General features: G+C 38.9%; 4 protein-coding genes and 1 non-coding gene across 6 annotated transcripts; 4 read left to right on the top strand and 1 right to left on the bottom strand.

Moving 5' to 3' along the window:
• Positions 1-2040: 2040 nt before the first annotated feature.
• Positions 2041-2491, top strand: LOC9633891. Its single transcript, XM_024686678.1, has 3 exons — positions 2041-2094; positions 2148-2266; positions 2328-2491. Exons 1-3 carry the CDS (start codon positions 2041-2043, stop codon positions 2464-2466), a joined length of 312 nt encoding a protein of 103 aa, XP_024542446.1. The 3' UTR covers positions 2467-2491.
• Positions 2492-10845: 8354 nt separating this feature from the next.
• LOC9633890 lies at positions 10846-11510 on the top strand. 2 transcript variants are annotated; one of them, XM_024686761.1, is made up of 2 exons: positions 10846-10970; positions 11034-11510. In XM_024686761.1, exons 1-2 carry the CDS (start codon positions 10872-10874, stop codon positions 11232-11234), a joined length of 300 nt encoding a protein of 99 aa, XP_024542529.1. In that variant the 5' UTR covers positions 10846-10871; the 3' UTR covers positions 11235-11510. The 2 variants fall into 2 exon arrangements, with proteins under 2 accessions (XP_024542529.1, XP_002981775.1); XM_002981729.2 differs by having other exon boundaries at positions 11016-11510.
• A 2523-nt stretch (positions 11511-14033) lies between these two features.
• Positions 14034-14105, bottom strand: TRNAH-GUG. The gene has a single exon. It is a non-coding gene; the product is annotated as a tRNA-His (tRNA).
• A 113-nt stretch (positions 14106-14218) lies between these two features.
• LOC112350452 lies at positions 14219-16070 on the top strand. Its single transcript, XM_024686677.1, has 2 exons — positions 14219-14699; positions 15085-16070. The coding sequence occupies exons 1-2, from the start codon at positions 14219-14221 to the stop codon at positions 16068-16070; spliced, it is 1467 nt and encodes a 488-aa protein (XP_024542445.1).
• A 603-nt stretch (positions 16071-16673) lies between these two features.
• Positions 16674-19163, top strand: LOC9648262 (protein NRT1/ PTR FAMILY 8.1). The gene is made up of 5 exons (XM_024686786.1): positions 16674-16851; positions 17053-17185; positions 17248-17465; positions 17526-18061; positions 18270-19163. The coding sequence occupies exons 1-5, from the start codon at positions 16705-16707 to the stop codon at positions 19114-19116; spliced, it is 1881 nt and encodes a 626-aa protein (XP_024542554.1). The 5' UTR covers positions 16674-16704; the 3' UTR covers positions 19117-19163.
• Positions 19164-26171: the final 7008 nt, after the last annotated feature.

The following is a 26171-nucleotide window of genomic DNA, read 5'->3' as shown; positions in this document are numbered from 1 at the left end:
ACTTAGAGTTAAGTTAGGTTTAAATAATAATGCATTTTTGTTTATAGGCTTTTTCCTTTTGTATTTGAACCCTTACATATTGTCTATCGAGTCATTATCTTTTATTGCTTATAATCTACTATGCTTCCCTATAAATTTACATCATTGTGAATGAAAGTTAAGAGCTACATCTCTTTCAATATCCTCATTTTCTTAACACTCTACCTCTCAGGTTGAGCCTAGCCAGAGTAAATTTGATTATTAAATGTCAATCTCAATATGTAATATGATTCTTTTAGCCAACTAATAGAGTTAGACCCGAAATTTTCTTGATACAAATGTAAGCTCTTGAATTTAGACTTCCCAAAAAATCATTTAACTTAGAACTATTAAAACCCAAAGATGGTTAACCCTAAATATCCCAAAATTTTCAACTGATTAGAAAAGGGGGTACACTTCTATTCATAGGCTATTTCTTTTTATATTTGAATCTTTTGAATTATTCTTTTTGATTGCTTAAAGTTTTATGTCTGACTTACGCTCTTAAAAGAAATTACAATCCAAAACAAATAAAAAAACTTCATACTATTACATTATAAATAACTTGCAATAAGGTTCTAAATGGTGTTAGGTTTGGTCATATTCAAACTTGTTACCATAAATAAGCTGCCATATGCTAAGCGTTTTAGAAATGGGATAACTATGCAAGTCAAAAATTTACTAACAAAAAATGAATTATGTGAATGAATATGAAAAGGACTATTATATAACTTACACCCTTGAAGAAGAACAAATTTATATTACTAAATTCCAAGTACCCAAAGTGGCAAATCCATTCTCATTTAGTTTATTGTCTTACTATTATAATTATTCAATTAAGCTTATTTGCTCCCTTTGTCAATCTTTGCCTTTGACACAAGGCAATAAAAACTTCTGGAAATGATTCCACTTCTTATTACCATTCTATATTCCTTGGTGCTCCCATAGCAAATTGTATTATAAATGTGGGTAGTGAGTGTAGGGAGGACTTTTGCTTGATATGAGCAGATGGTCATCCCAACCCCCACCCTTCCCCAATGAAAATGAACACTAAATTAATTCACTTCAAGTTTAGAAAGTTTAAAAATTAATAAACATGTTTATAAGTATAAATATAGGTTTAATCTAATTACATACAACACATTAGATCATGAATATATTAATATATTTGGAGATAATTTACAAATTATATCAAAATATACTAGATATTCTAGGTATCTCCACTAGACTATTATATAAGGATTTTAAATGATCATATTTTTATGCAAAAGTTCCAGCAAAATCATGTTTCTATCATTTTATAGCACTAATATTGACGAAATTTCCATAGTATTTGTTGCCTGGACACTCATTCTCTAGCACACCATTCTCATTCATTTGCAATGCAAAGTAGCAAAAATAAAATATTATATATATTCATAGATAATATTTTCTATATTTATAAATATTTATTGTTTTTACCAAATCAAAATAAAGATAGTTAAAGCCAAGATTGCAATAGTTTTATTGTTTCCTTCATTTGATGTTTCAAGTACGTATATAAAGTGCTAATCGTTTTAAGATTGGGGTTTTTGGGGAAGAGAGAGGCGAGAGCCTGCCATCCTCTTTGCAGTGATCTTTTCTTCTCTGGTTGTGTACGTTGCAATGTGGTCCGTTTCGGTGGTTGAGCTCGTCGGGGAAGACAACTTTACGGTGATTCCTCGCGCGTTTGTGAAGCCGATCCACGCTGTGGCGGAGGAGAAGGAGAACAAGAACGATCCACTTGTTTTCCTCTCAGGTAAGAACCTTGCCCGCCCAGCTTGCTTTCTTTCTCAAAGATCCGTCATTCTTTCTCAAAGATCTTCCCATCTTTCTCGGCTTTCTCGATCTTTCGTCTTTTAGCGCCACCGCCAGCACCGCCGTCGCCATCTCCACCACCGCCGCCGCCATCTCCGCCACCGCCCCCGCCATCTCCTCCACCACCGCCTGTGGAGTCCCCGCCGCCGCCACTACCGCCGGGATTGAAACGTCGACGCATCCGCGATGGATTGCGAGGCGCGGCTGAGGATACGAGAGCCAGTCGCAACACTCTTCAAGGTTGGTATCTTACTTCTCGTTCCTCTCATTACTTCTCATTTCTATCTTCTCAGAGGTTCGTCTGCATCGCGAGGCAGAAATTCAAGGAAGAAGCTCCGAACTTTCTCATATGGCTTCAGATAAAGTTCATCCTCTCCCAGAATGAGAAGCCTATCCAGCTTCATCTCGATCAGTGAGTCTTTCGTTTCTTTTCTTTTTTTTTTTCCTTTCTTGTATCACTCACATTTCTTCAGTTTTGCAAGGCTCCTCCACCTCTCGTCCTTCCACGACGAGCTCCGTGCTGTTGGCAGAGACACCGAGTGCCACGGCGTTCTTGCCGATATCGAGAGCATGTTGGATCTTCGCGCGTCACCCTCACCCTCCCTGAGCTGACCTCTTAGACTCGCGGTTTTTTTTCGTGTTTTTTCTGACCGAGGTTTCATTTTCCTTTTGCTTTGCTCAAGCAAAAGTGTGTTTCAGCCTTTCGGTCTCTTTCGCGTAAAGGATTTCTACGTTGGAATACATATCTTCTTTTCGAAGGTCCTCTGATCAGGTGTTTATTCAGATCGGGCGTTCTCCAGGGAGTTTGTCTTCCTTCGCTTATTTTATTACGCAGCTTACAAAATCGTGGTATCTAGGAACATAAGCGTTTTGGGGCATCGAGAAAGGAAGCTTGCGTCCAAGCTCCTGGATCTCACTTTCACCTTCATGACAAGGAAAGTAACTGAGCTGAGCGGAGGCTAGAGCAATACACAGTTCTTCAGCAGCTCGACGAACGTGTAGCGAATTTCGATCAGCATCCCCCCGTGTTCCAGGCTACTATACTTGCAATCTTTGATGATGTTAGCAATCAGGATCTTCTCGTTCGTCTGACGATTTCTCCTTTGAGAGTGTGCTCCAAGATCGCCTGCTCATCACAACAGGACGGAGAATGAGCTTTACATTGTCTAGTGTTGTTAACTAAAGGCATATTCTACTAAAAAGGATTTATATTTCAACCGTTAGATTTAGAAATATCCTTGAAATATTTGTAGAATATTGTTTCTATACCTTAAATTTCAAAAGTTAGCCCTAGATCCACCGGTCTGGGAAATCGACAGGAACGAGTCAATCCGCTCCCGAAGATCTGGTGTAAATCGCAGGCCTGGATTAGAGCACTTGATCCGAGCAGAGGATGCCGCGGCCGCTCTGTGACTATCACAGAAGAAAAGATGGTGAGCCCCCGAGTCAATGACTAGGAGCAAGAGCGCGAACGCTGCGAAGAAAGCCATTGCGTTGAGATCCTGGAAAGAAAAATTCTTGAGACGAAATATCAAGAGTTTGGGGTTTATAACCCGTCATCACTTCCTTGTCTTGTCACTGCTGGTGGCAGATCGAAGCTTAGTGTAGGGGACGCTTCGATTTGCAGGGTTTTAACAATAAATTGGGTTTAAACTGTAACTCTTATACTTCGACCAATCCATCGATCCCAAGGCAAATGGCATCTGTCCAGTAAAGCTCAAGCAAAGTCCTCTTTCTTTTTCTCTCTGCTCACAGATATGTTACTCCTAGCCAGATTATCAACAGCGGCAACAAAAGATTTCTACTGCGGCAATTTACTAGATACTCAACACCTTCCGCCCTGCAGTGAACAAAGGGTTTATCTATTCGATCTTTTGCGAGCTGGCGGCATTCGATCTGGGAGCACAGTATTTGTTTTTCTTTCACATTATATCGAGATAACATTGCTCCATTTCTATAATCGAACTCTGCGTTTTCTTCCGGCTCATTGCCTCTCAAAGCCTTTTGCAGTCATCAGACATATGAAAGGGGAGTGACTGTGTGTTGTTCGCTGGTCTAAAAGAAATTTCTAGGTGGAGTTGTCCCGAAGGTGATGCTACAACTTTTTATCATCACAACTCGAAAGTAAAAATTTCTTTCTAGTGCTTTTCAATCTATTTTTTCTCATGGATGGAACTTAGCAGCATTTCACGTCGTCATTGCAGGATCGAAAGCAACCTCAATTTCATCGTTTGGCATTGGCATAAAATTGTAGCGATATACTAGTTTGCACATGGGCATAGACAATACATGGTCAGTAAGTAATTTTCAATGAGCAAGTGTGCAGAGAGTTTGAAATTCCACCTACCTGGTCAACACGAAACAAAGCATCTCTCAAACCTCTCTTGAAATTCCAAATTTGATGGGAGTCGTAATCTTCCTTTATTCGTTTGCTTGTGTGGTTTTCTTCTGCTTTTCGTTCTGGATGTCTCATCTTCCTTTAGTGAGATCGAATAAGATGTTTCTTGTAAGTGTGTGAATGAAATGTTCTTTTGGCGATTCTCCTTGAGAGAGAGCGAGAGAGCGAGAAGCAGGCGGCCACAAATGTATTAAAATTTTTGTGCTCATCAAATTTCAAGTTTTCTTCCTGCATAACACCTCTCAGAATCATCGAGATTCAGGCGAAGCCCAGGCAGCCTTGTGCTAAAAATGAAGGAGTAAGGCTACGTTCCTGAACCACACCAGCAGTACGATTTCTAGCGAGGAGAAGGGGACGCTCTCTGACAGCGAAACGCTAGAGACTGCTTCCGCGCGGATCAACACGGCCCCATGCGCGACTATTAGAGTGATCAAGAATCTCTTGACACTCAGTTAATGGCAGTTTTGGAAAGAACATCAAATCGTAACACAGGTATTATCCCATCGAAAACACTGTCTTGAGTTTTGATTTTCGCAGATCGAGCTACGACTAATGGCCACTTTTCTGGGGATGAAGTTCTTCTTTCATGCTTCGCAGACCAACTGGGGATCTGCTTCGAATGATGACGGCCAAATGCACCGGCCAACCTGAAACCTCTCCTCGGAGAAACAGTGCTGGATGGGCATCAATAGCTTGGCTGAAAGGTGGAATGCACAGTTCTAGAAAAAACCAATGATTCCAAACGGGCTGTATTTGTCAAGTACCTTTATACTAAAACTTTGATTCTCAGGCAGCCAACCTTGATCAATGACCTTGATAGTTTTTTCCCGTCTCCAAAGGTTGTCAATTAGGCAGCTTGGCAGACTAGAAGTTAACTCCTCCAGACATTTTCTAAAGAATTATAAAACTTTTTTGTCGACTTTTATTTTCAATTTTTGAATGTAATCCACATTTTTTAAGGAATACTAAAAGGAATATTTAAGGAAAACCGACTAAAAATAAATATTAAACGTAGCTAGTCTTAATGAAATTATCATGTATAAATATAAATAAATGAATTGCTGGTAATTATTGAAAATACAAGTTTTTTCCAAAGGAATTGTCCATGATGAAGCAGATACAAACATTGATTATGTAATCTCAGGAAACATTTTTTTAAAAAGAGTTATGCATCTGATCCACCCCACTAGCAGTATCCATGTATGCAGCTGAGGCAGCACTATCTGGCAAGATAGTTTTTTTATTATTATTTTTATTGTTTTGACTCAAGTTTGGTGGGTATTACTACTTTATTTAGAGCGTTTTTATATGGATAAATTCTCCATTTTTATATCTAAATTCTTTTATAAAGACCAACAAAATTACCTTATCTTCTTGTATACAAACATTTCCATTTTATAGCAGCTTGTTTGGGTCTAAGTATAAATACATATTCAATTAATAATCCAATATAAGTTATATTACCAACTTGCAAATTAACATCTTTTTCAAATACTCTATAAAAGTGAATTGAAATTTTAATATATAATAGTTTACTGTGTTGGTAATATATATATATATATATATATATATATATATATATATATTTGTGTGTGTTTGTATATGCATTTCCATTTATAAATATAATATTTAAAAATAGTTTGAAACTTTTAAATTTCCTCTAGCTTGTACTATATAAACTCATGAACAATTGAAAAACATAGTAGATAGGGTGAGATATGAATATAAGCTACAATAGATGTGTAAAAAATTCAAAGATCCCAAAAATCTCAAAGATGGAGGATAAGAGTGGGAAGCAATGGGGAGTGAGAGTTATACCCCACCGCATCCTATAAAGATTTATATTTACCAACATTGCTTGAAATGAGTGTTTATTTTGTTGTTTATGAGCATATTGAGTATGGCTTAGATGCAAATGTGCTTATATTCATTCTGTGGATGTGGGTTCTTTTGTGGATGCAAGCTACTACAATGTGTTCTGATGTTGGGTTAAGTAAACATGCTTATTTCATGTTATGAGGCTGCCATTAGCAAGGAAAGAGTAATTAGACTATGTTAGTAAGAAATCAAGGAAGCATTGTCAGCCTGACATGTTGGGTATTCCACACCACATAGTTTGAATGATAAGTAAATCAGTTTGCATTTTTGGTATTAGAGGAATTGTGTGATGATTCATGTATATAGAGAGAGAATTAATTTCTGGAATGTGAGTTTCTTTACCTCAATACTATTGCAGCATCTTCTTAAAGAGTTAAATGTACAAAAATGGTCATTAGCAAATTTGATATTCAATACTGGGTGAATTTTTTACAAAACCTTATAAGTGGAGATAAGTTGATATTGCTAAAGTGGAGTGCTCCTAAGGAAAAATAACCATCTCTAGTGAGTGCTAAGGAAAAATATGCCTAAAAAAGGGTGGTGTAAGCAAGTAGGGCAAGCTTAAAATCTGAAAAAGGAGGGGTGAATTTTCCCTAAGTGAGAGATTATGTGGAAGGAAACTCCACAAACACTAAAAGGAGTGAGTATAAGAAAACCATTTCTGCCTAAAGACTTGAGCTTTCTTACACTCTGATACTAATTGTCATTATGGTTGTTTTAAGGTTCATCCTTAGTACTGTCATTGCTTTCCATCACACCACCCATTTACTCTTTATTTCTTGCTAAAGCCCTTTTTGGTATTTTATCTCACACACTTGATACAATGGTTTCTATCCCTCATGAAAACTGCTCCACCCTAAGATTATTGCTAATCACCCACTAATTAATTACACTTAGTCAAAAACAAAGGGAAATCCATGATTTTGACTTTATCTCGGTTGTGGGCACACTTTAGCCCCTTGACATCATCCTGGCAATGTATATGCTCTATCCAAGAGCATCTCATACTTCAAAACCTCTTGAATAAACTTGGTGTTTTAAGATTTATGCCTCCTTTTTCTTTTTGCTAACTTTATGTAGGAGTAGTCTGATTTTCTCTTCAGTGTTTCCTCTCTTCTCATTATTTAATATCTTCCACACCAGAACAAAATCTTGGGGAAGGTTTGACACTTATTCTTCTCCTACTCTCTATGCACACTGTTCATTTCCAAGTAGTGCACTAGAAATGTGGAGGGAAACTCCACGAATACTAAGATGAGTGAGCATAGAAAAACCATTACTACCTAGAAACTTGAGTTTCCTTACACTCTAGTGTTAATTGTCACTACAGCCATTTAATGTTTTGTTCTTCTTAGCACCAGCCCCCTCAGCAGTGCTATTATTGCTTTTCATCACACGACCTATTTGCTCTTTGCTTCCCGCCAAAATTTTTTATTTTATCTCACACTTGATACAATAGTCTCCATTTCTCATGATGGAAAATTACTCCAAGGGTCACAACCCTAGAATTAATGCTAAACCCCCACTAATTAATCATATTTAGTCTAAAACAAAGGGAAATCCATGATCTTGACTTTTTCTCAGTTGTGGGCATACTCTAGCCCCTTGACAGATTCCATGGAAAGATCACATTTGGCACAAGCTAAAGATTAGGTAGTAAAGTGGTGGTAACTAATCTTTCTAAGATGACTTTAAAGACATTCTATTGGATATAGACATAAAGGATTCTTACTATTCTTTGGAAGAACCCAAGAGATAAATTCATCTCAAATTGTTTGAGGTTAAAAAAGTGCAAAGTTTAGCTTTTATAGGATTGGTAGGGAGGAGCTCTGACTCATTCAAGACTGTAGAAGAAATCCTTCTAAAATTTATTTATGAATTTTGTATGATGATCACTAACAATATCTAACTTCTTAGTAGTAATAGTACCTATAAAGACCTTATGGTTTGGGTGTTATTCTAAAATTTAGTAGTGTTGTATTAATCATCCTCAAATGGATGGGCAAATAAAAATGTTAATAGAAAACATATTATGTACTAGTATTGGTGAGAAGCTAAGAAAGTGGGATTTATTTATGTCTTTGGCAGAGTTTAATATAATAATAACACTACTATAACACAATTTTTTTTGTTATATATAGACAACATCTTTGAATACTAATTGATGTTTGTATTCATTAGGTAGATTTTGTAAATATGGATATCAATGCTAAAAATTTGATAGTAGAATTAAATGAGATTCTACATGATTGTCAAAACAATCTTATGAAAGCTCAAGATAGTTAATGAAGTTATGCCATATGAGCATAAAAACTTTTGTCATTATCACATGGATATTAAAGCATATATGGGTTTTTCATTTACTCTCTTAAATACTTGCATTACTTCCTTATAAAAAGTTATAAACAACTAAAGAGAATGATTTAAAATATGATTTATTAGAGTTCAAATATAGAAATAAAGGAGTGCACACTTTTTTTCACCTGGTTAAAGTCCATATATGGGGTTAAGACCATAGAAGCTTTATACCTCTGCACCTCTCTTAAGACTTTAGTGTAAATAACCAAAGATAACAATTTAAAAGATAATCTATAAAGTTTAAATATAGGAGGGAAAGGGTTAATGAATAAAATAGTTAAAGGTATTGGGATATTTTAAATTTAACATTCTTAGGTTTGAATAATATTGGGTTGGGTGACTTCTTAGAGTTGGTTTTAGATTTGACTCAATTAATTAGCTAAGGGAATTATACCATATGTTAAAATTTACATTTGGCAGACGACATAATACATAATAGATTATTAAACCATAATGCAATAGATTTAATAATAAAGTGAAAGGTTATCACTCTTCCCTTTTGTAAGTTTTAAAATTTGAACTTCCTAGAAAAGGCTCCTGAGGACAAGAATTTCGCCATGTGGATTAAGGCATATAAAGTGGCATGACTAAGTATATATCAAAATTTTAAGAATCTTAAAGCTAGGAAGCTATAGGAACAAAGGTTAAATCAAATAACAAAGGTTAGGCCAAACTTCACACCTCCTCTTGGAGATTTTACATTTATTAGCCATTTTTGAAGTGTGATTTAAAGTAGATAGCATCACATTTTTTCTTGTGATGTGGGTTTTTTAAAATTTCTTTTTGAATAAGAAGTGTGTTTCTTTTAGTGTCTCAAATATATGAGTGAGGGTGTTTGGAAATCCCATATCACATCTGTAATGTACTATAAGGCTAGATGACACACATGCTTATTTCATGTCATGAGGCCACCACTAATAATTACAGAGTGACTGTCTATGCCGGTGAAAGATCAAAGAAGCATCCCTAGGCTGATATATCAAATATTTCACATCACATGGCTTAAGTGACAAGTTCAATAAGTGAAGTTAGTACAACTCAAATCTTCACTACTCCTAAGCTCAAATGTTAGTGCTCAGCTCAAATCCCTACAGTGTAGATATCTTGGCTCTGGCTGCCATAGAAGCTTGTATAAAAAATGAACAAAAAAACATGGAAACATCAAAGCATTTTTTTTCTCTGATAGCTCTCACTAGAAAGATGAGAGATTTTTTCTAGAAGGGAACTAAGTTGCTCAAGCTTTTGCTTTAGGACATGTGTTTCATTTATTCTATTTATATTATTAAAGGAGATGACACTTGTCAAGGGGCTAGAGTGTGCTCATGATTGAGACAAAATCAAGATCATGGGTTTCTCTTTGTTTTAGACTATATGTGATTAATTAATGGGGGATTAGAAATAATCCTAGGGCTGTCATCGTGCAGGGTGGAAAACCCTTGTATTAAGTGTGGGAGCTGAAATAAAAAAAGAGGCAGCAATGGTTTTTCCATGCTCACTCGTTTTAGTGCCTCCACAACACCTTTGCAAATTTGTTCCACTTGGAACTTCACTTTGTCAATGACTCTGTAAGCTCAAAAGAAGTTTGAGTTCGGAGGAGCACTCTTCTCGCCCAGCCTGGGAAGAATGTCTTCTAGGAGGATCAAAGCATTACAACCATGCAAAAGAAGTTGTTATTCCATCTTTTCGATCAACTCAAGGCCCTTCAAACCTTACCATGACAAAGAAGTCGTGAAAATGTAGGTGAAGGAGTGAAGCTGCGATTGGGCTCATCCTGGGCGAACTTATTTGCAGTCTTGCGCACTGTGGTCTCGAGATTGGAATCCTGGTAGAAATTCAGAGTGAGGTGTCTTCCAGTCTCCAATCAATCACTGCCATGAGCAAGACTGCTCGATCCATAGCTCTTGTGACCATCGTCGTAACGGACCAAGGAATGAGAGATGGTCCAATTTCATACAATCACACCCGCTGTCGTCAAGGATCGCCTCTATACCTTCATGGGAACCGGGCAGCTGCATCCAGCGCTGGACAAGGATTTGCTCCAATCCCTCCGTGAATCCTCGAGAGATGAGAATTTCTCCCCTCGACCCCTCTCCGATGCAGAACGAAAGGGAGGAGCGATCGATCTCAACAGGGAAAAACCTAAACAGCTTCATCTATTTATAATTGACCTTGCAAATTTAATGAGGATTAATGGCTTTATTCTTTAGTCTCCAGCAACAATCTTGCAGCGAAATTGATCAGCAAAAATCTATAATACGCTTCGATCTGAGACCGTTCGATTCCGGCAGGGTTTTAACGATAAACTGGGTTTAAACCCTAACTCTAATGTACTCCCCTCTTCCAGAGAGAAAGAAAGGAGGAGCGATCGATCGATCCCAGCGCAATGGCGCTTGTCCTCGTGCGCTCCACGGCAGTGCTCGCGCTTCTGCTTCTTCTAGTGATCTGCATTGAGTCGACATCGCGCGGGGGAGTTCAAAATCCGGTAAAGCTCGAGCAAAGTCCTTTTTCTTTTCCTCTCTGCTCACAGATATATCGCTCCTGGCAGATCATCGGCAGCGGCAACAGAAGATTTCTACTCCGGGAATCGATATCTGCGAGCTTCTCAACGCCCTTCCACTTGGGCTGCCCTGCGGGCAATTGCCGCAGCATGCAAGCCTCGGTGCCTCACGATTCCTTCGCGGCCTCCGACCGACTAGTGCCCTCCGGCCCGGATCCTCTGCATCATCGGATCAGAGTCCACAATTGAGGCGTTCTCTTCTTCTCTTCCTTCTGGGGATCTCATCTCCCTCGAGTAGCTGCAGCCTTTCTCTCTCGCCACGAGTGATCAGTTTTGGACAGAATGAGACGCTGCTCTCCATGGGTGTGATCAGGAAAAATCTTTGGCTTGTCCTTGGGAATTCGCTGCTCGTCCTTGAGGGGGAAGTTAATTCGAACTGTCGCGCAGGCAGCCACGGTGTGTTAATAATATCTGTGTCCTTTTGGAGACGCTGTTGCTCATCAATGGCACCGAAATTTTCCCCAAGCAAGTTTCTTTCTTTTCTCTCTCTCTCTCTCTCTCTCTCTCACGTCTTTGCAGGGCGCCGCAGTTTCTTTTAAGTGCTAGATCTCTTTTAGAGCCAAGCTCTTCAAGATCGTCAGGAGATTCTTCACACTGTTATGTGTCGCAGGGATTATAAGCGACACATGATCGTGATCTCAGTTGATCAAAGGCTGATCATACATCGCCTGGTCCTTTGTCGAGGAACTTGGTTCTTTCAGGTACCTTGAATCCATTGATTATTTAATTAACGCAGGTATCTACCTAGAACAGAGAGTTTTTTGCTTTGCTGTAGAGAGAGTGTTTGTTGTTTGTTCCTTTCCATTTGGACCTTGCGCTCACCAGTTTGTGCGCTCGTCAGTGGAGATAGATTATAAGATTAGCAGTAACCATCCATCCAGTCCTCTACCTAGCGTTCCTAGATCGATACGAATTTTCTTCCTCGCGAGTTTTTCTCCTAATTCCCTCGTTTTTTCTCTCATGCTTTTGTGATTAGCCTTTAAGTGTGTGTCTTTAGCTGTTTTATTCGTTGTCCGTTGGAATCCAAACGTGACAAACAGGGAGCGATAGAAAATCTATTCCCTTGATATTTGCCTGGTGCCTGCTAGCTGCTTAACAAACTCACTGTGCTACTCGCAGGCCAGGCATCATTCCTTGGTTGGATTGGAAAAAAGAAAACCAAAGCTTGCCAACACTGATAGAGAAAGATGGAGCCAAAAAAAATGGAGAGAAAGGGATGGGCGTGTCCTTGTTAAAGGTACCAATCTAAACCAAGATCCCCGGTGTGGACCACGACGCGCAGTACTCTTATGATACCACGGTACGTCGGCATCCTGTAAGTAGATAAAAAGCTTTATATTCTTTCGCAGCGTTTGCGTGCGTATGTTGGTAAGCTGGGCTCCGTACGGCCGTGTTGGGGAAGGACACGACTATTTGAATACGTCCACATGGGCTATAAAAATACGAGAAGCATATCTTGTATTGATGAATCGAACAGGAGTATGCGTCTCCATTGTCCGTGCAGTGTTGTGATAGAATATATATCGCGGCTTATAACGTTGGAATTTCAAATAGTTCTTACAGAGCGGAGCTTGATCGCCAAGAATGCCGATCATTTTGGTTCTTGTTGTTTATTAGGGGAATCATGCGACTGTGATGGACTTTGGTCCGTGGATTCGCGCTCTTAGTTGTGATGACTGTTATGAGAAGTTTGCGTGACTTGAGAACCTCTAATGATGCTGCGGCAGCAAATCAAATGACTACGAAAACGGTGGCATGTAACGTACACTTGAGAGGGCGTGCCTTTCGGCTGTCGTGATAGATAGTACGTATTCGCGTTATTTTGGTCGAAGGGTCGTTTCTAGACATTACTTAGTGGCGCGGTGACAAAGGCTTTAAAGGTGATGGAGAACGTTTTGTTTGTTTGACGATCCCTTTTATTCTCAACACAAGCTAGAAGAAGAATGTCAACTTTCGAGTATCCTGTGAATGCTTTCGCTCAAATAAATAAAAGTAATAAAGCTGTTTTCTCCACATTTATTTATTTACTGATATGCTTTAAGCAAACAAGTAGTGGATACCTAGAATATGCTTGGATATTCTAGGACATTCTAATTTAACGATTGTTATTTATTTAGATTGATTTTGTATTAATAATTTATAAACTTTCTTAAATACTTCCTAACGAGATTCCCAGGTGCCTTGACAGTTACACCACCTGCTTGAGCAGCCATTGACAAGCTGTCCTTTCCACCTCATTTTAGTTTATTCTACCATCTAATGGTTGATATGTACTAATATTAATCTTGTGTTTATAAATTATAAACATACCAAGAGTTGCTACATACAATGTGCAGAAAATTATTAATTTTTTATGTAGATCTTGGTTTAAAAAATTACAAATACCTATGTTTTATAATAAGATATAAATTGTTTTTTTCTTTATTATTTGAAGGAAGAGATTTTTAATTTCTCTAGAAATTTATATATTTTAAAGGAAAATGACTTTTAGGTCCATAAAAATAAAAACAAAAGGTTATTATAAATAAAATAATAGGGTATTTAAAGGTTTCTTTAAATATATTACTGATAAATTGTTTTCTATGGCTTTGGGTTTTATTCAGTCATAGTTGTCAGCAACTTTGTTAGTGGTTTTATGGGAGCTTTAGATTCTTATGGATCTACATGTATAGAAAGCTATTTTATCATGGCAAATTCTATATAATAATTTTATAGAAAAATAATTCTTATTTTATATCAGAAAATAAAATAAAATTCAAGCTTGAATTCCCACATTTAGTTCTAATGTTCTTTACATATATGATACAAGATAGATGGCATTTTTACAAGGTATACATAGTATCATTATTGAGGTATTTGTTTTCTTTGTCTTTTAGTTCTAATGTTCTTGACATATATGATACAAGATAAATGGTATCATTGAGGTATTTGTTTTCTTTGTCGTCTGGGTGAAGATATCTCTGTGCTAGTTAAGATAAAAATTAATAATGTGGCTGCTGGGATTCGAGCCCAGGTCTCCACGGCCACAACGTGGAATTCTTACCACTAAACTACAGCCACATGACTTATCAATCATAGACTAATCATAGTAAAGTAAATTAAAACTATCAACGTTAACATTGTGGTTTAATTTGAATTAAAAGACGAGGGTTTTAGCTTCTTTAGGCGAGAGAATGGATCTTGGCGCCACGACAGAAGCGCTCGAGGAGGCGAAGGGAAGGCAGAAAATTCTGGAATGCCGTGCAGTGGTGCACCGGATCCACGGCGTCGCAAGGCATCTCCGCATGGATTACTCTCTCTTCGATCTCGGCTGCGGCAAAGATGGGAGCTTCCTCCACGCCGCGCCTTGTTGCAATCCATCATGCGAGGGTGTAGGAGCGATCGAATGCTCCGGCTGCCAGATCGCCGTCTACTGCGGCGAAATCTGCCGAGAAATCCACGCCAGGGCTCATCGCCGGGCGTGTGGCAACGCATCGGGGCGCCGAACCGGCTGCCCTGTGGTGAAGCCCTCGATTTTCCTCTGGGCCAATGTCCCGGCACATTGCCTGATTGATCCAGCGGAGATCTCTCGCAGCGGCGACTGCGTGGTGGAGCTCTGCATTGCGGCCTCGGGAGATCTTCGCGATCTCTTCCACACCACGGACGACTTCACTGGTAAGAACTATAGGTAGAAAGAGCTTCCTTTGCTTCTTTCTTCTTTTTCTTCTTCGTCTAGGCCTAATTGCTTCTCCCGGTCGTTTAGACGCGAAAGGCTAGTCTTTTTTCTTCTTTCTTTTGTTTCTTTCGTCCTGGTTTGCAACGCTCTTTAGTTTCTCTGGGTTTCTTCTTCGTCTTTGCTTCTCCGGTCGTTTAGACACAGAAGGCTATACTTTTTTCTTCTTCCTTTGATTTGCACTCCTTCGTCCTGGTTTACAGCGCTCTATGGTTTTCATACTTTTCTCCGTTCCTCATTTTATCTTCTAGATCCTTGGTTTTGCTTTTTTTTCTTCAGAAAACTAGAACGAGGATTATACTTACATAGCTTGTTTCTACATTGCAGGGAAGAAAATCATCGCCCTCGTCAACGATTACAACAGCCAAGTTGTAGCCCGGAACTTTATGATCCTGGAGATGCTTCGTGTGCATGGCGATGCTGGGATCGAGGCCGCCATAGCTCTCTGGTATTCATTCGTGATGACCGAGCCCCAAAACCTGGCTTGCAAGGTCGCGGCCTACGACGCTCTCGAGCGGTGTGGATACTTGTCGCGCTCGGCCATCCAGATCGTTCGCATGGGCCTCTTCTCGGACCAAACCGGACCTGTGCTGGAAGCGGCCTTTTCCACCTCGGGCTCACGCTCCAAGCTTTCTATCGAGATGGAGGACAGCTCTTGGGGATTAATCATGGCCTATGTCATCGCAGAACTCAAGCCACGCGACGTGGAGATCGCGAGGGAGAAATCCATGACCGACTTCCGTGAGAGCCTTGCCTACAGCACTGGGAAGCTCCTCCCATTTTCCTGCATCAACAACGAGATGCGCTTCTCCAGCGGCAACAACTTCTTGCTCGACGAAGCTGGCTGCTGGACGCAGATGAGCTCTGCGGATCCAATGCTCGGCTGGGACTTCGCGGAGGTGATGAGCTCAGGACGGGAAGCCGGAGCCGGATCCAAGGACTTGTATGGATCGCTCTTCTTCCACCTCAAGAAGCTCATGGAGAGGTTCCTGTCGCTGGTCCGGCGCTGCGACGTAGAGATCCGGCTATCCAGGCTCGATGCTTGCGAGCTTGCCAGGCGGCTCAAGAAAAGTGGCAGCGAGTTCCACGCCATCTCGACGTCCAACATCTGCGACGCAAACTACGTGGGATTCGAGAGTCTGCTGCATGACTTCGCGCCGCTGCTACGCAAAAACGGGACCCTGGTAACCTCCAGCATGAACTGGATCACCGGGCCAGACACGAGAATGGAGGGGTTGACGAGCATCAGCGCGGTGCTGGATTGCCTGGGGATGAGCAGAAAGAAGGCCAACAAGGTGATCTTGAGGTTATGACGCAATCTATGACATGATCTTGTGTGGCTCCCATTCTTTTCAGGTGATCATGGATCATCTCAAGGAGACAGCGAAGCGAGAGACAGGTCCTGCAGGAGGAACTGTGATTTTCAACGTTCCGGTTGAAAGCCCCGCCTACTTTGTGAGAACGGACAAGGCTTTCGAGAGGTGGATGAAGAAGACGGGCGTGTTCAGGGTGGCGGACAAGGCCGGCTTGGCTGCCAGGAAGAGGAATCGGCTGGTGCCGTGCCGGCTCTTCGTTCCAGTCGGTGCTCCCGCCAGTGCCGTCCCCGCGGATTTCTCGAGCAAGAAGGAGATGGAGCACCATCTCGGTCGCATGAACACCTTCCTGGATCGCTCCATCGAGTGGGTGCGCAAGAAGGCTTGAAAATCGATCGAATCCATCGGTAACTTGAATCGACCCAGTCGCTACATCCTTTTAATCCTTTGTGCTTTTCAGGAAAAAGTGCCTCATCTTTTTGGAATTGTTAAAACAAAAAAGGAAAAAAACGTGGCATTCTCAGAATATTCGCGTCGTTCGCGTCATTAGTTTCAGACTTCCACGTGGACGAATCGAGGCGGGCATATTCTTTACGTTTGAAATGAGAACCCCTAACAGAGCATATCCACTTTGATGCGCGAGGAAGGATCGATCATGGATGCCGATGAGCGTGCAGCAGCAGCGGCGGCGGCGGCGGCAGCAGCAGCAGCAGCTGCCATTCCTAATCCAGCTCCAGAATCGGGCAGTGATTTAGAGAGATCGTCTAGCGAAAATCTCGAGGTCTGTGCTTCCCCCCTTTTGTTTTCTCTCTTTCTCTCCCGATTGGATCGATCGAGAGCTTGCTGCTTCTCAGTCTGCATGCTCTCGTGGCTAGATTGCGTCGGCTGCGGGCCCGATTTTCGCCGATGGGGTTTCTATGCATGTTTAGGGCGCCATTGTTCTAACTTTCTTCTTTGTTTATTTTTTTCTCCTTTGTTTTAGGACTCACGCTTGAAATTGGAGATGCGTAGTCTCTTGACCTCTGAATTTACCAAGGATGGCTCCGTGGATTCGCTTGGAAGGCCATCGGTCCGCCGAAAAACCGGTGGATGGAGAGCTTGTCCATTTATCCTTGGTATGCTCGTTCTTACATGTAGCAAAAACTATCTCCCTCTTGTTTTTTCTACTATTTAACAGGAAACGAATGTAGCGAAAGATTAGCATTCTATGGCATCAACACCAACTTGGTGACTTATTTGATCAAAGAATATCACCAGGGCAATGCGATGGCTGCGAAGAACGTGACAATCTGGTCAGGCACCGGGTACGTAACTCCCATTCTCGGAGCTTTTCTAGCTGATGCCTACTGGGGACGCTACCGCACCATTGCAGTCTTTTCATCCTTATACCTGGTGGTGAGTTTTGGTTTTAGTTTTTTTCTTTTGAAATAGATGTTTTGCTGTTTTTGCTTGCAGGGACTGATACTTCTTACGTTGTCAGCCTCATTACCTTCATTGAAACCTCCATCCTGTGACAAGATGTCTTGTCAACATGCCTCGCTGGGGCAGCTTATATTCTTTTACGTGTCACTCTATTTTGTGGCTTTAGGAATGGGAGGTATCAAACCTTGTATCTCGGCTTTTGGTGCCGACCAATTCGACAACAGTGACCCCGTAGAGAGGAAGAACAAGGGCCATTTTTTCAACTGGTTTTACTTGTCAATCAACGTTGGAGGACTTGTTGCAACTACGTGCCTTGTTTATATCCAGGACAACACCAGCTGGGCCTTGGGATTTGGCATCCCGGCCGCGTGCATGGCCGTTTCTATCGGTTCCTTCCTCCTGGGATCTCCGCTTTATCGCCACCAGAGACCACAAGGAAGTCCACTCGTGAGAGTGGCGCAAGTTCTCGTTGCTGCATTTCGAAAGTGCTTCGTGCAAGTTCCAGCTGACAAGGAGCTATTACACGGTAGCAAAGAGAGTAATGGATCTAGCATCAGCGGCAGCTTCAGGCAAGTTTACTTTAAAACTCTTGTGAACTCTGGGCTGCTTTCTTGGAAGTGATCCTGACAAGATCGCTGTGCATTTGATAAGCTTAGCTTGCCATGACAAGGAGCAGAGAAAGCTTCCAAGATACTCAAGGTCCGGCTAAAGGGACTGTAGACTAGTCACAAGTTTTTTCTTTCTCTAACGAGCTTGGGACTGATGTTTTACATGCAGGTTCCTTGACAAAGCAGCAGTGAACACCGGCTCGAAGAAAGGAACTTTACCGGGACCCTGGAAGCTATGCCCCGTATCGCAGGTGGACGAAGTGAAAACTCTCCTGAGGATACTTCCGATCTGGGCGACACTGATTATCTTCACGACAGTCTACTCACAGATCTCAACCACTTTCATCGAGCAGGGATCCAGAATGGACACCAACGTTCTGGGATTCAAAATCTCTCCAGCATCCATGTCTACGTTCGAGATTCTCACCGTCATCCTTATGGTTCCCATCTACGACCGGATCCTCATCAAGCTGGCTCGCAGAGTCTCTGGCCATCCTCAAGGATTTACGCAGCTCCAGAGAATGGGTATAGGCCTGGCGATTGGTATACTCTCCATGGTGGTGGCCTCGGCCACGGAGAGCAAGAGGCTGGAGCTAGCGAGAACGCACAAGCTGGTGGACGACGCTGTTAAGCCAGTTCCGATGACCATCGTTTGGCAGCTCCCACAGATCGTCATACTGGGAATCGCCGAGACTTTCACGTACATTGGTCAGCTGGAATTCTTCTACGAGCAGGCCCCAGATTCGATGAGAAGCTTGGGAACAGCAGTGGCGCTCACGACATTTGGACTCGGGAATTATCTCAATGGGTTTCTGATCATGGTGGTGAGCAGGGTGACGAGCAATGGTGGCAGTAGCCCCGGATGGATCCCGGACAACTTAAACCTCGGCCACCTCAACTTCTACTATGATCTTCTGGCGTTCCTGAGTGCGTGCAACTTGGTGTGGTATTTGATCTTTGCGAAGGCTTTCAAGTACAGAGAAAGCAGTGGCAGGACTTCGTGCTTGTTGCACTAATAATGAAGATATTGAAATGTTAATTCCTAAAGATATTCTCCTTTTTATACTGTTTTGACTCATAAATCCATCTCTTTCGTTCTGTAGAAAACTGAGTATAAATGCGTTGCACAGTCGGTCGCATTCTTAAACATTCTCTTTTAGGATACCACAGACTTACGTTTAGGTAATCCATTTAACCCCAAACAATCAAGTTGTGATGTTGTTGCATGAAAAACTAACTTGGAGTGGATGATGCCTTGGCTGTGTATGCTACTCGAATGGTGCCACTATAACTCTCTACAATGGATCCCCTCTAGTTTGTAGCTTTGCTAATTTTATTTAGGCAAGAGTATTACATGTTTGTTTTTTTCTTGAGCTATCTTTTAACAAGACTCAGAGGAGTTGTAGTCAGACATTGGAAGACATTTGAAATAGGTACACTGACCCTGAGAGTGTCGAAGACTTTGGAGGCCACAACCAATTGGGTGTTCAAGGTATGTGTATAGAAAAGAGTGGATTACTTCTACAAGATGTACCAGGGCCAAAGGTACTGAGTTGATTGCACCAAACTTGAGTTCTTTCTATATATGTAACATATCAAAGTATGCAGGGAAAAAGAGTAGACTAAGGCAACTCACAAAGGATGTTTGTTACGATCTAGTGCTAAAAGAAGATTTAGACTCCTCTTGAAGTTCTTCACCCCTCAACCACCCCCAAATTACCTAAAAAACTCCACTTCCATTTACCCTTAAGCTTCCTTTTGACCTATGTTGACCCTGGTGCCTAACAATTCTCCCCCCACAAAACAAAATCCTAGATGAGTTGTATTAGTGATTATTTTTTTTGGGGAACTTTTCTCAAACTTTTAATCCATCCTCCACAACCATATATATTAAGGAGGCATTGGGATTTTTACTTCAATATAGTGCATCTTTCAATTGGCTAATATAAAATACCAAATGAATTTTTACTTTAGCTGGCAATTGTATCCAATACGTTGTCTTGCCAATTCACTCCAACACTTCATATGGATCAATATATCTACAAGAAAGCTTATCACTTTTCCCATTTTGCAAAGGTACTAATGTGTTCTGCCGCTCACTTGACAAAAAAATCACTTACACAAAGATGATATGTCTTACTTTATATTCCTAGAATTGATGATGCTCAATAGAAAATTCCTTAAACTTCATGAGTTTAACTATAATATTATAATATAATGATATCCACTCCTTAAATCAATCTTGGTAAACACTTATACTTCACTAAGCTTAATAATCCTTCATTGTCTTTTTGTTCAACACATAATAGTTAATATATATCTTTATTGAATTATCTTTCTTCCTCACAAGCAAGACTGGGGCATTAATGTCATCAGGCATTAAATTTTTAAGTGTTATTTCCCTTTGTATCACATATGATTATGGGATGAAATTTGAATATACTATTATTGTGGATCATTGGAACCTTGAGGAATACATAGGGATAAAATAGCCACTAAAGGCTCTCTTATCAAGCAATTGCCTCTTTTCCAGTTGGTCTAAGGGGAGAGAAATAGAGTGTGTTATACCCTTGCTGGAAATGTTGAAATTCTATGCGAGTATTCTCCATATTGTAGTGAGGGGCAAAACATAAATAAAAAACAACCTCAAACTCATTATGGTAGACACTGGTGGTTTTTTGTTTACAATACAAGACTCCTCAAATCAATTCCACCATCAAAGACCTATATAATGCAAAATCATTAGAATAGCCACTAAAGCCTCTTTTTGTTATTTATATTGTAAGTGTGATATTTTCCAATATGTAAGTTGGATTTTGAGTGCATTTTAGATGCTATAGGCTAATTTAGAGTTTCCCTAGAACTTCACATTGGCCAAGAACTTCTTCACATTGGCTAACCAAACTATATATTCATCCACACCACTCTTATTGGAAAAAGTTAGAATCTTGAGTTGATCCACTAAAAAAGTCTTATTTGGAGCACCACCATGTCTAGCCTCAAGTGCCTTAATATCCCACACATGGTATCCATCATGCCATGCATCTCGTCTTGCATCTTTTGTTGATTTTGATTAAGAACTCACAGCTCATGACCAACATCTTAAATAGTATAAATGAATGTGGACCATACTTAAGCTCACGAGTTGAAAAGTGGAGTTTGTGAGTTGAGCTCAAGTTTTAATTGTAGTTTAATACAAATATTATAAACTTTAAAATCTTAAGATTATTGCAAACTTAATAATTTCATAACTTTCTACACATTATATAGATAAAAATGTTCTAAAGGACACTTCTTGTTCTAACAATTTAAATATTTATTACATGTTATAATAGGGATATTTGTTAGAATATAAAATACAATGTTTGTAGAGAAAGTATCTTTGTCACTTCCTTAAATATGTACTCTTTACTTTCTGGCTAGTAAATGTCAGGTTTGTTAAAATAAAAAATTATTAAATTTGAAATAAAATTCTATGTAAAGCCATATAATCGTTTGAAAGGAAAAAAAATAACTATTGATGTAAACTTATTGCATATAAAAAAAGACTTAGTTTTTTTCTAGAATAAATTCTTGAGGGGTTTGTTATAATATACTATCTAAAATTTCTGGATTTTCATTCGCACTCTCATTCAAAGAGAGGGAAATACATACAAATATCTGTGGGTTTTAATGTTGGTAATTTTAATTCTCACTATCTTTCTTCCTAGAGTTTAAAGGCTAAAAGATGTAATAGTTATTCCATTGCACAACATAACCAAACCACACAAAAGAAAGAAAGAGGGATAATGAAGATAATGATCATGAGTTAAAGATAAATGCAATGATAGAGGGTGTAACAAATTGGGTGAAAAAGAATGCTTTTGTACTTATTTTAGAATAATTCTGTGACTTTCAAAAAATGCATTATATATTTTCTAACTTCCTGTGGAAACAATGGCAATGATTAGTATGATGGTATATATGCTCTCGCGACACATTACAACTTATATACCCAAAAGACTTTTATGAAATATTTTTTGAGATGGTAATGAGACACACGAGTACTATGGACAGTATTGCGAAAAGAACACTCATAAGTATATGAAATGAAAAGTGAAATAATATTTTTTTATTAATTATATAAAGTATAATAAGTTTATATTATTGATAGAGAATAAATATTGATAGTGTTGGAAAATCTAGTTAGCTCCAAAAGTTTTCTGCAACTTAGCAATACTTGGTGTATATACATATCCACTTTAGGATCTTAGTGCAAGATGTTGATGATGATGTAGTAATATGCTTATAAGGAGTATATGCCTTCTTATGTTTCTCACGCTTTATAAAGTCTAAACATGTGCAAGAAAGAAAGTCTTGAATACCAATTATGTACTCTCACCTTTTGTTTTGACTATGTACTCTTTTGTAAGTGCAATGATGTACTTCGTAGAGAGAATCTCACATTCAGGTGTTTGAACTAAGCTTATTTTACCCTACTTTTGCTTGGTGATGGTACCAATAAATTTAATTGCTATACCTTTTCTTGCTAGTCTTCTGTGCATCATTAAGAACAGGTTTGGTTCTATCACTCATGTTTTCAACTTTCCTTTTAAAATTGAAACCAGATTTTTCAAGATTTGAAATTTCATCCAAGATGAGTGCGACCCCATTAGCAACTGGCCATTCTTTAGGTACTATATCAAATTTAGTCACTATAGTGTCTTTAAGCTGCTTCATATGATTGGCATCAATGTTACAATAATACAGCCAACACCATCTTAAAAATCCTACTTGCTTTCGTTCCCCATAGAAACATGAGGTTGGAATAGAAATAGATTTGTCACCATGAATCTAGGCCCAACACTTGCCCCTTGAAAACATCCCTACACACTTTACATTGGATTTTGTTGGCATATGGTAGAGTTTTGGCTCCACACTATGGTAAATGATTTTAACTTATTGTGATGCACTCTTTTCATTAACCACTTGAGGTGGCTTGGTCCGAGAACAGTGTCTTGAAGAAGAATGGTACTTAACATCAAGCTTGTGCAAGTTTTTGCTCCAAGATCCATACCAACATCTTCATCAGCAAAGAAAAAATGACATTTTGAGTGGATAGCCTTTATATCACCAATAGAGGCATGGGGAATGTCTCTATAAATGTGCTATAGACCACTTCCTCAACTATAGTTGCCACTGTTTGAGTGGGTGGAGTTAATTTTCTCTTCATTCTATCATGTAACATTTCAACAAAAGGCCCTTTTCCCATGTATCTTCCTTTCTCGAATGCTAACGCTTTTAAAGACTACTCTATAGTGTGTATGAAATCTAATATACAAGCTTTATATAGACTTATCTTCCCTTTCCCTACTTTAGAGGAATGCCAACTTTAATGCTTACTTTCTGAGAGATTCATAATTGGGGTGTATATGAGATCCTCAAGTGGTTGATCATAATGGAAAAGGCAATATTAAGAGGCAATAAAATGAGAAGAAAAATAAAAATCAACTTGAAAAGAGTGATATCCTCATTAGAATATCTTAACTTCCTACCACTCTAATCACAACTCAAGTTGTGATAAACAACTTATGTTCATATGGCCATTTTCATGCTACCACATTTGGATTTTATTTCCTTTTGTCTTATGCTCTTCTTTAGAAGGTGTAGCCTGCCATTGTTTACACAATTCCTTAAACATTAATTGAAACTTTGGCTTGATAAGTTGGCAATGTTGGTTTAGGCTCTGAGCCCAATAAAACTCACAAATCCTTTTATGACCTTCCAATGGCTGACACTTCCCAAAAATTGCTCAGACACCATTCTAGTTTACACTAGCTCCATCTGCCATGAAACCACGAAAGTTTATAGGCTTATCAATTCGCTTTAGTACAATATTGAAGAGGGACTTCCAAAATATTTCCTGAACTGTTTGGTCTTATACTTTAAACTCTACTATTATAATTGTTAAGTTATAATGTAGCCTGTGTGAAAACATAAATATTACAACAATTTCAATATAATAAGAATAAAAATTACCTTGGATCATACACATAAGCTCCCATGGTTATCCAACCTGATATGTGCTTCATATGGTCAAAATATACCTATGCATATGCAAGGTCATTGGATCCAAATATATAGATAAGATCTACACTAAAGGCAAGGCTCATTATAGACATCTTGAAGATGAAGGGGTGTATTCACAACTTGGTCTGGAAACAACTTTCGTGGATGAACTTGTATGGATAGGTTCATTTCAATTTAAGGATAGAGTTAATTTTTGATTGCAACTTCCCCTCTCAGGATTTATATATCCAAGATTTTATTCTAAACAATATAATGTAAGAAAAAAATATTATTATAAGGTATGAAATACAATAGATGTACCTCCTTAGGCTAGTAGCAAGTTGTACTCCTTGTAGTAAGTCTTGCAAGATAGCTTCATTTAGTTGAGCCTTTTGGCTATCTGGATTAAGTAAGGTGTTTATGATAAAATCCTTGAGGGCAGTCTTCTGAATATACTTCAAAGTTGCAGATGAGTTTTTCATAGTCTCTTCTTGCATACCATCTTTGAAAGGGTTAAGAGAACTCCTTTGTATCCCTTTCTGCATTGGATACATGTGTGTGCCAATATGCATTGTAGCTCTTCTAACAATGGTGTTATAGATAGAAGGATTGATTGCCTTAAAAAAAAAAAAGAATGTCTACAACGATCTCAATTGCATGCTTTATCCATACAAACTAAATACCCACCACAATAAACTATAAACACCATGCCTTCAAAATGTTGGAAGTGTGTAGTTTTGATTTTGCACCAATTGTGGACATCTTGCTTGGTTTCCATCCCCTTTCATTTAGAACCTATGCTATTGACAAAAGGTGATAGTTCAAAGAAAATATTGCCATTGTAGAAGAATAAAAGCTTGTTCACAGGCCTATACAAAAACAAACACTCATCGATTGTGAAGTGGAAAACTAAAAGGCATTGCTAATGGCTTTGAATATTGCTAAAGATGGAGCTAGTGAATTTGGTGCCAACACTAGCATGACTTCTTCACTTGAACTAGAATAGGATGAGAGGATAACAACTGACTTTTGCTTCACATTCACTTTGGCTAGAGTGCATTTTGGCATTTTGATTGGAGATCCAAAAACTTGAATCTCCTTCAACTTAGAATTTTATAAATCCAATTGTTGTCCACCCTTGCCCACACTAGAAAGGAAAAACTCCCAGTATGCAACTATACTAGTGTCATTGCAAATTACAGTCTCTAAAGAAATAAAGATAAGATGAAGGTCAAAACACCGATATAAAAAACTTTTGAAAACAATACTTTGAGAGAATGAAAGAGTTGGGTGATCTCGAAAATGTAAAAGAAACCTCTCCATCTTTCTCAATAGGTTTTAGAGTTCTCTCTCTCTCTATGCTACTTGTAAAAATTCATAGTGAAACATAATTGAAATTTAAGGAGAGCAATAAAAAAAATGTCAACAACGTACAAAATGAATTTAAATTCTATAGCAAACTTAACATATGCAAGTGTGACAGTATTAATATTACTGTAATCTATAATGATGTTTAATGCATGTATACATATAGATCCAAGGAAGGATTTTCAACACGTGAAGTTTGATAGTTAATAATGATATCAGTAATGATATTTTGCTATAGCATGTCAATTCAAGAGATTCAATCTGACTATCAACATATTTGATGTGTCAAGTTATCAAATCTTAAGTGCTAGATGATGATAAATCTTGTTAAATTTTATTCTTTAATGAAAAATTTGATTCCTAATACAACTCGAGTTTTATCCATAATTATGAACACTGCTTAATGACATTTAAAGCACGTCCCTATTTTTTAGGATGTAATACAACACAAAATAAATTTTTGGATGACAATTCATCCATTCATAGATTAATATAGTACAACATATTTTACCATGCCATATTTATACCCTTTAAAGTTCTTGTAATAAGTCCAAAATATGTACAAAATATGATGAGAATGCATCCTTTCTAGATAATTTAGAAAAAATAATATCATATCTCTAATAACAAAAACATTGATAGGTGCTAGTACATT

Source organism: Selaginella moellendorffii, unplaced genomic scaffold, assembly GCF_000143415.4.
Source record: "Selaginella moellendorffii unplaced genomic scaffold, v1.0 SELMOscaffold_50, whole genome shotgun sequence".
NCBI lineage: Eukaryota > Viridiplantae > Streptophyta > Lycopodiopsida > Selaginellales > Selaginellaceae > Selaginella > Selaginella moellendorffii.
The sequence above is the reverse complement of the archived record's forward strand: the minus strand, read 5'-3'. Positions and strand labels throughout refer to the sequence as shown.

Coding starts and splice junctions, on each gene's coding strand:
- LOC9633890 (XM_002981729.2), top strand. CDS start 10,872: ATGGCGCTTGTCCTCGTGCGCTCCACGGCAGTGCTCGCGCTTCTGCTT. Junction 10,971..11,015: donor GCGGGGGAGTTCAAAATCCG/GTAAAGCTCGAG, acceptor CTCTGCTCACAG/ATATATCGCTCCTGGCAGAT.
- LOC112350452 (XM_024686677.1), top strand. CDS start 14,219: ATGGATCTTGGCGCCACGACAGAAGCGCTCGAGGAGGCGAAGGGAAGG. Junction 14,700..15,084: donor CACCACGGACGACTTCACTG/GTAAGAACTATA, acceptor TCTACATTGCAG/GGAAGAAAATCATCGCCCTC.
- LOC9648262 (XM_024686786.1), top strand. CDS start 16,705: ATGCGCGAGGAAGGATCGATCATGGATGCCGATGAGCGTGCAGCAGCA. Junction 17,186..17,247: donor AGCTTGTCCATTTATCCTTG/GTATGCTCGTTC, acceptor ACTATTTAACAG/GAAACGAATGTAGCGAAAGA. Junction 18,062..18,269: donor AGCATCAGCGGCAGCTTCAG/GCAAGTTTACTT, acceptor TTTTACATGCAG/GTTCCTTGACAAAGCAGCAG.
- LOC9633891 (XM_024686678.1), top strand. CDS start 2,041: ATGGATTGCGAGGCGCGGCTGAGGATACGAGAGCCAGTCGCAACACTC. Junction 2,095..2,147: donor CAGTCGCAACACTCTTCAAG/GTTGGTATCTTA, acceptor CTATCTTCTCAG/AGGTTCGTCTGCATCGCGAG. Junction 2,267..2,327: donor ATCCAGCTTCATCTCGATCA/GTGAGTCTTTCG, acceptor ACATTTCTTCAG/TTTTGCAAGGCTCCTCCACC.